Source organism: Trichomycterus rosablanca, chromosome 2, assembly GCF_030014385.1.
Source record: "Trichomycterus rosablanca isolate fTriRos1 chromosome 2, fTriRos1.hap1, whole genome shotgun sequence".
NCBI classification, from domain to species: domain Eukaryota; kingdom Metazoa; phylum Chordata; class Actinopteri; order Siluriformes; family Trichomycteridae; genus Trichomycterus; species Trichomycterus rosablanca.
In genome coordinates, this window is record NC_085989.1 from 4781474 (window position 1) to 4794654 (window position 13181).

The window sequence follows — 13181 nt, forward strand, 5'->3', positions numbered from 1 at the left end:
GTGAGAAAACAAGCTTCCATGGCAGAGACATCGCTGGAAAGAGAAAGAGTCAGAAATGCATCGAGAGAAAATGGAATGGGACTAACATGGCGCTGCTGGTGGTGGAGCTGGACAGAGCGGTGCTGGAGATCACGCCACACTTGGAGCATTTCAGAAGCAGCCTGCCACGCCCCTCCAGCGATGGACTTCGGGACCCAGCGAACACAAACGCACACGGAGAGGCGAAGGAGATGGAACACGGTCATGCAGGAGTGAAAAACATAGCGGGTGAATATCAAGTAGTGGGTTTATTCCACACACACACACACACACACACACATAAACATTGAAATAACAGCACACATACACAGACATGTTAGGATAGATAAGATGGTAAATGTGTCTCATTTAGGGGATAATAAAAGGTGCAGATGGGGAAACAAAGATCATGTTGAGACATCAGAGAATTAGAAAAAGAGAAGAAGAGATGAAGGCAATGAGTTAAGTGTAGAAACAATGAGTTACAGCAACACCACAGGCATTATTAAATGTTATTATTGTTACTATTAATGGTCACTAAAATGGAACTAAATACTTTGAGGACCATAGGGATTCAATTTTGCTCTACTGGCTCATGTGGACAATCCAGGACTGTCCATTAATAAGTATTAGACATAGTGTATTAAAAAATGTTTACCCAAAGTTACAGACAAATAAATCAAGTTGTAGATATACACCGATCAGGCATAATATTATAACCACATTCCTAATATTGTGTTGGTCCCCCTTTTGCTGCCCCATACGCAACAACCTGTGATGCACTGTGTATTCTGACACCTTTCTGTCAGAACCAGCATTAACAATTTGAGCTACAGCAGCTCGTCTGTTGGATCGGACCACACGGGCCAGCCTACGCTCCCCACGTGCATCAATGAGCCATGGCTGCCCATGACCCTGTCACCGGTTTACCACTGTTCCTTCCTTGGATCACTTTTGGTAGATACTGACCACTGCAGACCGGGAACACCCCACAAGAGCTGCAGTTTTGGAGATGCTCTGACCCAGTCGTCTTGCCATCACAATTTGGTCCTTGTCAAACTCGCTCAAATCCTCACGATTGCCCATTTTTCCTGCTTCTAACATCAACTTTGAGGATATAATGTTCACCTGCTGCCTAATATATCCCCCCCACTAACAGGTGCCATGATGAAGAGATAATTAGTGTTACTCACTTCAACTGTCAGTGGTCATAATGTTATGCCTGGTTGGTGTAAATTAAAAAAAGGCAGGATAGGTAAAGGAGCTTCCTAAAATTCTCATGGTGAACATGGTAAACATCAGACCACATCAGACCAAGACAGACCACTAATAAAACCCTGTAAAAATGTTACTCGTCATGTTTAAAGACAGAATGGTTACCTGTTTAATCACTAGAACACCGTAACCACACTGAAGTATGGTGATGGGTGCATCATGATATAAAATAGCTGGTGAATTACACACTATTAAAGAAGACAAGCATGGAGAGATTTACTGAGACAGCATTTTTCCCCCAGTCGCTTTATCCAGGTCAGGGTCTCTGTGGGTCTGGTTTTACCAGCAAGCACTGAATACAAGGCAGGAATACCCCAGACAGAAAAGCAGTCCACTACAGGGTCTCGGCCATTTCCCTCAGACACAACCAATTGTTATGTCCAATAGGAGCTCGGCTGGCTAATAGCACAGGTGAGATTTAAACCTGGATGTGCACGGCCAAGACACAAACCGCTGACAGCTTGTTGGGCAACCAAGACTCATCAATGCCAGAGAACATACAGACCAACGGAACGGCTACTGTGGCTCCAACTGCAGATTTAAATTCTCGTTATGAGGCAAATATTTCAGATCAAGGTGCTTCAAACACCTTTGTGTATAGAAGATGGAAGATGGTCAGCTGGTCAGTACTGACAAATACTGTTTTGCTGGACACTTGTGCATCGTTTTATGTGTAGGATGATCCAGTTCACAGCGTACAGAAGCTGATGGATCGGCTGGTAATGTCTCGGTAATAGATACCACAGGAATCTTCACGGCTCATTGGGTCGGAGCTGTTTTGACAGGATTTTAGGTGGGTGGATTTAATGTTACGGCAGATCAGTGTATTAAACACGTCTAAAATATTATCTGCATGTATTTTAAACAGGTGGTGGCTCACTGGTTAAGGTACTGGTAATCAGAAGGATGCTGGTTCAAGCCCCACTGCTGTCAAGTTGCCACCCAATTGCTCAAATTGTGTAGCCTAGTGGTTAAGGTGCTGGACTAGTAATCAGAAGGTCACTGGTGCAAGCCCCACCACTGCCAGGTTTCTGCTGTTGGGCCCTTAAACAAGGCCCTTAATGCTCAACAGCTCAGTCCGTATACTGTAACCATAATGTAAGTCGTTTTGCATAAAGGCATGTGCTAAATGCTGTAAATGTAAATCAAATAAATACGTTTCTCGTTATTCTGTATGCTTATAAAATTTATTACTACAGTTTTTCAGTACTCACGCATCAATACCTTCACTATTCTGCCAACCCTGAGTTTGGCATAAACACAGTTTGCGCCTGCAGTCTCCCCTAACAGTTTCACCAGGCTAAGGCTCATTAATAACACATGAAGCCAGTCGGAGTTTCAAGGACCGACTTCCTCCAGCCACGACTTTGTTTTTACTGTTTTTTTATGCGTAAGCTGTGATAAAACAGACGTCTGTACGCTTGAACTCTGAGACTAACGACCTGATAGCCCTGTAATATTTTCTCTATCTACTTTGTTGTTCCAGGAAGCATCCAAGACCATCCTGCTCCGTCTCTCTCAGGTCATTAGTCATGGATTTGGGGTGTTTAATGAACCCGTCAGAATCTGATCCTCCAGTTTCCCAAACGTCCGGACATCGCGCCGTTCCGAGGCTAAATGAGGAGAGGGACCGAAGTGAATTAAAAGAGGATCTCGGAGTTATTCATTATTTACTAAGGTTGAGTCGAATTCAAATTCTGGCCTTTAACTCTGCGAGGAAATGCTAATGCTAACTGGAAACCCTGCATCAGCTATATGCAAAGTCATGGCCAGAATGAGGTCCACAGAGATACCAGTACAGTGGATCAGAGCAAGAAAACTTTGTTTCTCTACAAGTTTGATACTGTTTTATAAACCATAATGTTACACAGTGCAGCTTTACTGCCGGATCAACTGCACATGCAAATATGTATATATATACAGTATACAGTACATTGATCAGCCATAACATTAAAACCACCTCCTTGTTTCTACACTCATTGTCCATTTTATCAGCTCCACTTACCATATAGAAGCACTTTGTAGTTCTACAATTACTGACTGTAGTCCATATGTTTCTCTACATACTGTTTTAGACTGCTTTCACCCTGGTCTTTAATGGTCAGGACCCCCACAGGACCACCACAGAGCAGGTATTACTTAGGTGGTGGATCATTCTCAGCACTGCAGTGACACTGACATGGTGGTGGTGTGTTAGTGTGTGTTGTGCTGGTATGAGTGGATAAGACACAGCAGCACTGATGGAGTTTTTAAATACTGTCTCCACTTACTGTCCACTCTATTAGACACTTTTCCGTAGTTGGTCCACCTTGTAGATGTAAAGTCAGAGACGTCTATTACTCATCTATTGCTGCTGTTTGAGTTGGTCAACTTCTAGACCTTCATCAGTGGTTACAGGACGCTGCACATAGGGCGATGTTGGCTGGATATTTTTGGTTGGTGGACTATTCTCAGTCCAGCAGTGACAGTGAGGTGTTTAAAAACTCCAGCAGCACTGCTGTGTCTTATCCACTCATACCAGCACAACACACGCTAACACACCACCACCATGTCAGTGTCACTGCAGTGCTGAGAATGATCCACCACGCAAATAATACCTGCTCTGTACTATTCTGTGGTCCTGTGGGGGTCCTGACCATTGAAGAACAGGGTGAAAGGGGGCTAACAAAGCATGCACAGAAACAGATGGACTACAGTCAGTATTTGTAGAACTACAAAGTGCTTCTATATGGTAAGTGGAGCTGATGAAATGGACAGTGAAAGTAGAAACAAGAAACATTATTATGACCACTTCCTACTTTTGAAGGCTGTTATAGTCTAGGTAATGTTTTGTGGCATTCTCTTGTACATCTCTCTGTGCCCATGCATCTATGTGGAAGGCACTCTCAACCGAATCGGGCATGAATCCATCCTTGCAGATCATGTACACCCATACAAGCTGATCGTGTTCCCTGGGGCGGATGAGATCTTCCAGCAAGATAATGCGACACGTCACATGGCTAGAAATGTCCAACACTGGTTGGAAGATTATGACCAACACTTCCAAGTACTCCCCTGGTACTCTAATTCCCCCCTAGCAGCTGGGGGATGCACTGCAGTCAGCATAGCTTCATATATCGGTGACAACCTACCAGGACCTTATTGAGTCACTCCCAACTCGTCTAGCTGCTGTCCATGCTGTCCACACAGCGGTTACTCTGGATATTGGCTGGTGGTCATAATAATGTGACTCGACAGTGTATATTGGGACACCCCAATAAAGTGGAAAAAAGAAATATCAGGACAGCTGAGTGTCCCGATAGATGGCATGGTGCTGACAGTTCATATATAACATGTGTACAGGGACAAAAGTAGGTGGACACCCCTAATAATTGTTAAGTTTAGGTGCAGAAATACCCACTGCTATTAAACCAATGATATTAAATGAACGAGGTGCTTCTACCTCTGTGGCAACAGTTTGGTGAAGGTTCATTCCGTTTCCAGCATGTCTGAACCCAACTGCCCACAGCCTCAGTGTTATTAATATGCTGAATACTTTCAATGATATTGAAAATATGAATAAAAATCAGTTTTTTATTATGTATTAAAAGGTAAAAGTGTCAGTATAAGAGTTGTAGTATGTAATGTGGGTTACACTTGATGGAATACAACTTGTTTTGGAGCACTTTGATGAATATTTTAAAAGGTATTGAAGTTATTAATATGCTGAATACTTTCAATGCTATTGAAAATATGAATAAAAATCAGATTTTTATTCATATTTTCAATAGCATATTTACAATTTAAAATATGAAAAAAATCAGTTTTTTATTATGTATTAAAAGGTAAAAGTGTCAGTATAAGAGTTGTAGTATGTAATGTGGGATACACTTGATAAAATACAACTTGTTTTGGAGTATTTTGTTGACTATTAATATGCTGAATACTTTCAATGTTTTTGAAAATATGAATAAAAATCAGTTTTTAATTATGTATTAAAAGGTAAAAGTGTCAGTATAAGAGTTGTAGTATGTAATGTGTGACCTCAATAATGCCTCTTTTTGACAAAATGGGCAAAAATTCCCACAGTCTTCAAAACCTTGTGGAAAGCCTTGTGGATAGTAGCAGTAGAGCGAGGACAATGCTTATGGGATGTCTTACAAGCTCACGGCCACTTCCCGAAATCCCCAGTCAGACATTAAACTATTCGACGTGCATTAAGCTCATTCAGACAAAAAAAACACGACCAAAAAGAGAACAAACTAAATTAAAAGAAATCAATTTGGGAGGAAATTGCAGCATGGATTGTTTGTCTGGAGTGGGGATTAGAAATATCCAGTCATTAGATTAGCTTCCAGCTGTGAATGGTCTCTCATTCAATAAGTAAAGCCAAGCATTTGCTACCCTCTCATGTATAGAAACGTGTGGAGCTATTTAAGTGAAGGAGATATCTGCCGCTGGTACGAGTGACTCTTTATTTGTGTTTGTGTGAGATGTACAGTACTTAAGACTACATGTTTAGAGGATGGAGCTCTAAACTGGAGTGTTTGTTGGTGGATTGTAAGTTTCCTTTCATTTATTACGTATTTAACTACGTTTTGTTTTTAATTATGCTTTTAATAATAATAATAATAATACCAATAAAAATAATAATAATAATAATGTAATAAATGAATAAATAAATAAATAGAAAAATAAATGAATAAATAAATAGATGATAGATAAATAATAACATTAATAATAATAATAATAACAATGTAATAAATAAATACATAAATAAATAGATAGATAGATTAGATAGCTAGATAGCAATAATAATAATAATAATAATAATAATAATAATAATAATGTAATAAATAAATAAATAAATAAATAGATAGATAGGTAAATAGATACATAATAATAATAATAATAATAATAATAATAATAATAAATAAATAAACATGTACCTGTGAGTAGTGTACCTGTGAGGAGTGTACCTCTGACGAGTGTACCTGTGAGGCGTGTACCTCTGAGAAGTTTACCTGTGAGGCATGTACCTGTGAGGAGTGTACCTCAGACGAGTGTACCTGTGAGGAGTGTACCTGTGAGTAGTGTACCTGTGAGGCGTGTACCTGTGAGGAGTGTACCTCTGATGAGTGTACCTGTGAGGCGTGTACCTGTGAGGAGTGTACCTCTGAGGAGTGTACCTGTGAGGCATGTACCTGTGAGGAGTGTACCTGTGAGGCGTGTACCTGTGAGGAGTGTACCTCTGACAAGTGTACCTGTGAGGCGTGTACCTGTGAGAAGTGTACCTGTGAGGCGTGTACCTGTGAAGATGTACCTCTGACGAGTGTACCTGTGAGGCGTGTACCTGTGAGGCATGTACCTGTGAGGCGTGTACCTGTAATTAACCAGAAACCTCAAGCACAGTTTATAATTTTAATATCTTTACTCACCCTGCTCTCTGTTTTTTGGATTTGTCCGAGATTCCGTCTCTCGACATGAGCTTGTTGAAAACCACGATCCCAATCAACATGTTCACCTGAGGAAGAGCCAGACAGGTGGGATTAATACATATACAGTATGTGAGTAAAATAAAAATAAATTAAATAAAGAAAAGCAAACTACAATTTATTTACATTTATTTCATTTATCAACCGCTTTATCCTGGTCAGGTCTAATTACACGGAAACACTGGGCGCAGGGCAAGAATACACTGGACAGGACGCCAATCCATTGCAGGAGTTTGCAGTACTATTGCAGTACTAGTGTACCAATGACTAATGGGTGTGGTCAAACTAGCCTTATTTATATAGGCACAGAGAAGTCACCAGACATTGTCCCCTCAATGACCAAAGGGAATCAGGACTTCTTCTTGAGCTAAAACTAATACAACATACTAAGAAATATAGAAACCAGGCACCAGGAACAAATGAGCATCGGGGTCCAGGGTTCGAATCCCCAGAGTTTGGTGTCTGTAGGTTGGGTTTACATTTCATCAAAAAAGATGGTAATAAAATGAAATGAGATTCGAACCCTGATCTCAGCACCACACAAGTACTCAGTAAAATAAAGCAAGAAATAAAATAAAGCAAGTAAATGCATGACCGGAAATGTCATAAATGGATAAAGTACAACAAACAAATACACATTAAATACAAAACAAATAAAAATAAGTAAAACAAACAACCTAATAATCATTATAAAATTTAAAATCAAAACCAGAACTTTCCTCATGTAATATTCTGACTTCCTCAAAGCAATCCCTCCACTCCTGAGTCTTCGAACATCATATAAAACCCCCTGAAGTCGACTCGCTCTTTGGTCCTCTTCTGAAGACCAGGGTCCTGCGGTGTCCCACTGACCCAAACAACAGCAGGTTCACCCAATCACCCGGCTTTCAAATTCTGATCATGTCGGCCTCTCGCTGAGAGACAATCGCATCGTTCCGCTCTCGACTGAACGCTAGACTAATTATTTTTTCCGATAATTAGATTTAGTCTCCAAGAGGAGAGGAGGTGTCGTCTCCAGATGTCCAAATCTCATTTCCTGCAGTTTCTTTTAATCGCGGCGCCGCAGAGACGCGGACAAACAACGCAAATCGCATCTGACCGTGAAGAAACAAACAATGAAAATCACATCTGACCATGAAATATGATGCAAAACCCTGGATGAGAACTCTTAACACCCTGGGACCACAACGGAAACATTTCATCCAGGATTTAAAAATAACAGATTATAAAAGACATCATTTATTATCATCAAATTTTACTAAACTATTAAACAACACAAGTGGAAACACATACACATTACTGCCAAAAGTATTTAGACATCTGACCATGAGCTTGTTGGAAATCCTATTTTAAAAACAATGTGTGAGTGAGCAAATGAGTGTGTGAGTGAGTGCATAAATGAGTGTGTGAGTGATGGATTAAGTATGTAAGTGAGTAAATGAGTAAGTAAATGAGTGAATGAGTCAGTAAGTATATTCGTGAGTAAATGAGTGGGTGAGTAAGTTAGTGAGTGAGTAAATAAGTGAGTAAATGAGTGAGTAAATGAGTCAGTGAGTGAGTAAATGAGTGACTGAGTGAGTAAGTAAGTGAGTAGGTAAATAAATGAGTGAGTAAGTAAATAAATAAGTGAGTGAGTGAGTAAGTAAATACATGAGTGAGTGAGTAAGTAAATAAATGAGTAAGTGAGTAAATGAGTGAGTGAGTAAATGAGTGAGTGAGTAAATGAGTGAGTGAGTGAGTGAGTAAATGAGTGAGTGAGTGAGTAAATGAGTGAGTGAGTAAATGAGTGAGTGAATAAATGAGTGAGTGAGTGGGTAAATGAGTGAGTGAGTGAGTAAATGAGTGAGTGAGTAAATGAGTGAGTGAGTAAATGAGTGAGTGAATAAATGAGTGAGTGAGTGAGTAAATGAGTGAGTGAGTAAATGAGTGAGTGAGTAAATGAGTGAGTGAATAAATGAGTGAGTGAGTGAGTAAATGAGTGAGTGAGTAAATGAGTGAGTGAGTAAATGAGTGAGTGAATAAATGAGTGAGTGAGTGAGTAAATGAGTGAGTGAGTAAATGAGTGAGTGAATAAATGAGTGAGTGAATAAATGAGTGAGTGAGTGAGTAAATGAGTGAGTGAGTAAATGAGTGAGTGAATAAATGAGTGAGTGAGTAAATGAGTGAGTGAATAAATGAGTGAGTGAGTGAATAAATGAGTGAGTGAATGGGTGAACACAGTGAGTTTAGAGTGCTCTGGTACATACCAAAACGATGACAGCTGCAGGACCGACAAACGCATACAAGAGACCCCCTTCTAGAGACAACCAACAGCTGGAAGAGAAAAAATGCATTAATGGAAACATCTGGAAAAACATCTGGAAAGTTATGCAAAACCATTTATTATTATTATTATTATTATTATTATTATTATTATAATTCTGACATTTTCACGTCCCTCATTTCATTAATTCGAACAACATTTAGGTGTCCAAATACTTTTAGCCATACATTGTACATCAGATACACAGAATGTTACAAAGAACTAAAGGCAGAAACAGAATAATGATGATGATGAGAATTACTTACTAATTTGGCGTGCCGTAACCTCTGGCTCTGGTGAATCCTACTGACACGGCGACCACCAGCGCTGGCAAACCTGCCAAAGACAGAAATCAAGGGGGAAAGAAAATGAGATAAAGTTAATACATGACTTTCTGGTCTAGAGATTTTGGATTCAGAACTGAAGGTAGATCTGCTAGTGATGTGCTACGTAAACTGATTAGCAGTGCTGTGGGATGGTAGGTGTTACGCCTGTGCTTCTACACAAAGCTGTTTGCTCAGTGTGGAAATTAATTCGTCATCCTCTACATTTGTATTGTTTTACCATTTTTACCCTCTTCCTCCAAACTTAACCATGAGATTAAGACCAAAGATCTGGAACCAGAAGACTTATGATGTTTGTGTGTTTGTTTATTAGGATTTTAACAACATGTTTAACACGTTGGTTACATTCATGACAGGAACGGTGGTTTCTCATTACACAAGATTCATCAGTTCACAAGTTTACACAAACACAGTCATGGACAATTTTGTATCTCCAATTCACCTCACTTGCACGTCTTTGTACTGTGAGAGGAAACCGGAGTACCTGGAGGAAACCCACGCAGACACAGGGAGAACATGCAGACTCCACACAGAAAGGACCCGGACCGCCTCACCTGAGGATCGAACCCAGGACCTTCTTGCAGTGAGGCGACAGTGCTACCCACTTAGCCACCGTGCCGCCCTGGAGACTCAGGATTAGTTGAGGCTATTAGTAAGACCTGAGTCATGTCAATGGGCTGGAGTACCATCATCCTTTGCTATCAGGTGTAAACAAAGAATTTAATCCATTAAGTCCATTTTCTTGTCTAGCATGATTGTGCCCATGTGTACAGGGAAGTTCAATAAAGACATGGTGTGAGGAGTTTGGTGGGTAGACGATTGATCTCAAGCCCACTTAACACATATGGGATTAATTCAAACAGTGACTGGATCCAGACCATCTTGTTACAAATGCTGGTGGGCACAAATTCACACAAACGGACTCCAAAACCTAGCAGAAAGCCCTGTAGCATACATGCTCTATATTATATTAAAAAATGCATTTATGATGTGTTTCACTTTTTATGGCCAAATGTATGTATGTTAAAAAAAATGGTATAAATATATAGAGTGACCCTGTGTGATCTTTTAATCAGGCTTCTCACAAGGCTTTGAAGTATGTCTGTGGGAATTTGTGTCCATGCAGTCAAAACAAGCATTTGTATGACTGGGCACTGATGTTGGAAGTTGTAGCCTAGTGGTTAAGGTACTGGACTAGTAATGGAAAGGTGGCTGGTTCAAGCCCCACCACTGCTAGGTTGCCACTGTTGGGCCCTTGAGCAAGGCCCTTAACCTTCAATTGCTTAGACAATATACTGTCACAGCACTGTAAGTTGCTTTGGATAAAAGCATCTGCTGAATGCTGACAATGTAAATGTAACTGATGTTGGTCATGAAAGCCTCAATTGACGTTCCAGTTCATTCCAGAGCTGTTCAGTGGGGCTGAGGTCAGGGCTCTGTGCTGGACACTGAAGTTTGTTTACACCGATCGTTATTGAGCTGGCTTTGTGCACAGGAACAGGAAACAGCCTTCCTTCAACTATTGCTGCAAAGTTAGAAGTGTTCATTTTCTGAATTCAAAAACCTTTTGTCCACATATTACAGATGTACCAGACAGCAATTTCTTTTTTAGCCAAGGCTATTTTGCATGTAAGTATAAGCTAGCTGCGCCCCTCTGTGCCCCCTGCTGACACCCCGACACTCTACACTTAGTGCTTAGGAACCTAAAGGGCACGGCTAGTGCTTCAATCAGGAAAATATTAAACACGAGCACTTTTATAAACGTATACGCAATGTTTTCCAGCCTCACAATCAAACATACAGTAAGTTAAGTCCACGCCGTGTACCAATTATACAAACCGCTAATGCATGCTGGGCTCTTTTTAGAAGCTGTTGACACCTACACAATGTTTATACTCGTGTGTTTCATTAAATCCTTTCTGCCTTTTTGCAGATTTTGTAAATTAAGTGCAAATAATTAACAGTGAATAATTAAAAGACTGAATATTGGATTCGAAATATTTATCCAAATGAGTCGCATTCGCTCTTCTAAACACTTTCAGTAATGCGCTAAAATGTTTTATAAATGCCAAGTATGGAAATAGAGCCACGGCATCTCAAAAAATATGTGGACAACTGACCATGCGTTTCTTGGACATCCTACTCCAAACTATGAGTATTTTATAAAGAATTGACCCTCTACTTTTATTAAAGGCATTATTAAGAGTTTGGAATGTGGGAATTGGTGCCCAGGATGGCACCGTGGGTAGCGCTGTCAACTTACAGCAAGAAGAGCCCGGGTACAATTCCCTGGCTAGACGGTCAGGTTCCTTTTTGTGTGGGGTTTGCATGTTCTCCCTGTGTCCATGTGGGTTCCCTCCGGGTGGTCCAAAGACATGCAGTCAGGCCAACTAAAGGTACTAAAATTGTGTGTGTGTGTGTGCCCTGTGATGCCATGGCAACCTGTCCAGGGTATTTCCTGCCTTTTGCACAGTAAATCGGACCCACCGTGACCCTGACCAGGATGAACAGGTGGTAAAACATGCAATAAGCAAATGAATGAAAGAATTAATGTGAGACTTGGATCACAATCAGTGTTCTAATTAATTCCAAAGTGTTCAGGTCAAGGTCTCTGTGCAGGCCACTAGAGTTACAGTCTAGTGTTTTAGGGTGGTGCTGGACCCACCATAACCCTGACCAGGACAAAGAGGTGGTAAAACATGCAATAAATAAATGAATGAATGAATGAATGTGAGACTTGGATCACAATCAGTGTTCTAATTCATTCTAATTCAAAGTGTTCAGGTCAAGGTCTCTGCGCAGACCAATAGAGGTACAGTCTAGTGTTTTAGGGTGGTGCTGGACCCACCGTGACCCTGACCAGAAATAAGTGACTAATAAAAACAAACAAACAAACAGAAAAAAATTAATGAATTATTACGTTACTGCACATTTTAATCTATGGAACGATACGTAGTTTATAGTTCAGTGGAAGAGTGGGTGCCATCCAGCACCAGGGTCCTAAGGAAGTGAGTTTGAACCATCCCTAGTCAGGATCTGTGCAAGGTCTGGTATGTACTCCCTGTGCCTGGGTGGGTTTCCTTCATGTACTGTGGTTTCTTTTTAGAATTTATGAATACAGGATATACAGGAATACAGTAAATAAGCATATTAGGGATTGTGTGATGCCCTATGTTAAATGAATTCCCTGCGCAGGGTGCATTCCTGCCTTGTGCCAGTGTTCACAGGAGGATCTGGCAACCCTCATTAAAATAAATTTCCTTCTAAAGATGTATGACTTATTTATGTAGACTCGTGCGTTTAACCCACAGGCATTTCTGCTTCAGCATAGCTAAGCGTTTGTTAGTGGCAGTAGGTCCACCCCATGCTATACCCTTAATCGAGTCCCTCCTGCTGCTGCTGCATCTTTAATGTCTTCGCCATCACAGTCGGGGGAAGTTGCATCTGCCACCCGGTAACCGTACCTATCAATTACGGTCTCGCTTTTTCATCTGTGCTGCGTTCACATTTAATAAAAAGGCCGCTGAAATATATACGTGCGATTACGGTGCTCTGATTACGTTCACAGAATAACCCCAATTAGATAAACGTGCATCCAGATCAAGATGGAAACAAAAGAATAGATGAAGAAAAATAAATGATTTGGTCTGGAAAAGCAAGTCAAGTGTTCCAAAAAACTGATGGAAAGCCTTGATGAAGAAGTGAAGGTGGACGCTGTGGTACATGGGGACCAAGTTCCTAATACATGTTTACTGTGTGATGTCTGGC

At 40.6% G+C, this 13181-nt stretch overlaps 1 protein-coding gene across 1 annotated transcript in view; it reads right to left on the minus strand.

The window, feature by feature from the left end:
• adgrb2 (adhesion G protein-coupled receptor B2) overlaps window positions 1-13181 on the minus strand; it is a 327164-nt gene that overhangs the window by 41895 nt on the left and 272088 nt on the right. The window contains exons 20-23 of the mRNA XM_063010315.1: window positions 9336-9405; window positions 9014-9080; window positions 6711-6796; window positions 87-185 (exon numbers count right to left, since the gene is read on the minus strand). Of these exons, the coding sequence (XP_062866385.1) occupies window positions 87-185; window positions 6711-6796; window positions 9014-9080; window positions 9336-9405 (322 nt within the window). The remainder of the gene's footprint in view (window positions 1-86; window positions 186-6710; window positions 6797-9013; window positions 9081-9335; window positions 9406-13181) is intronic.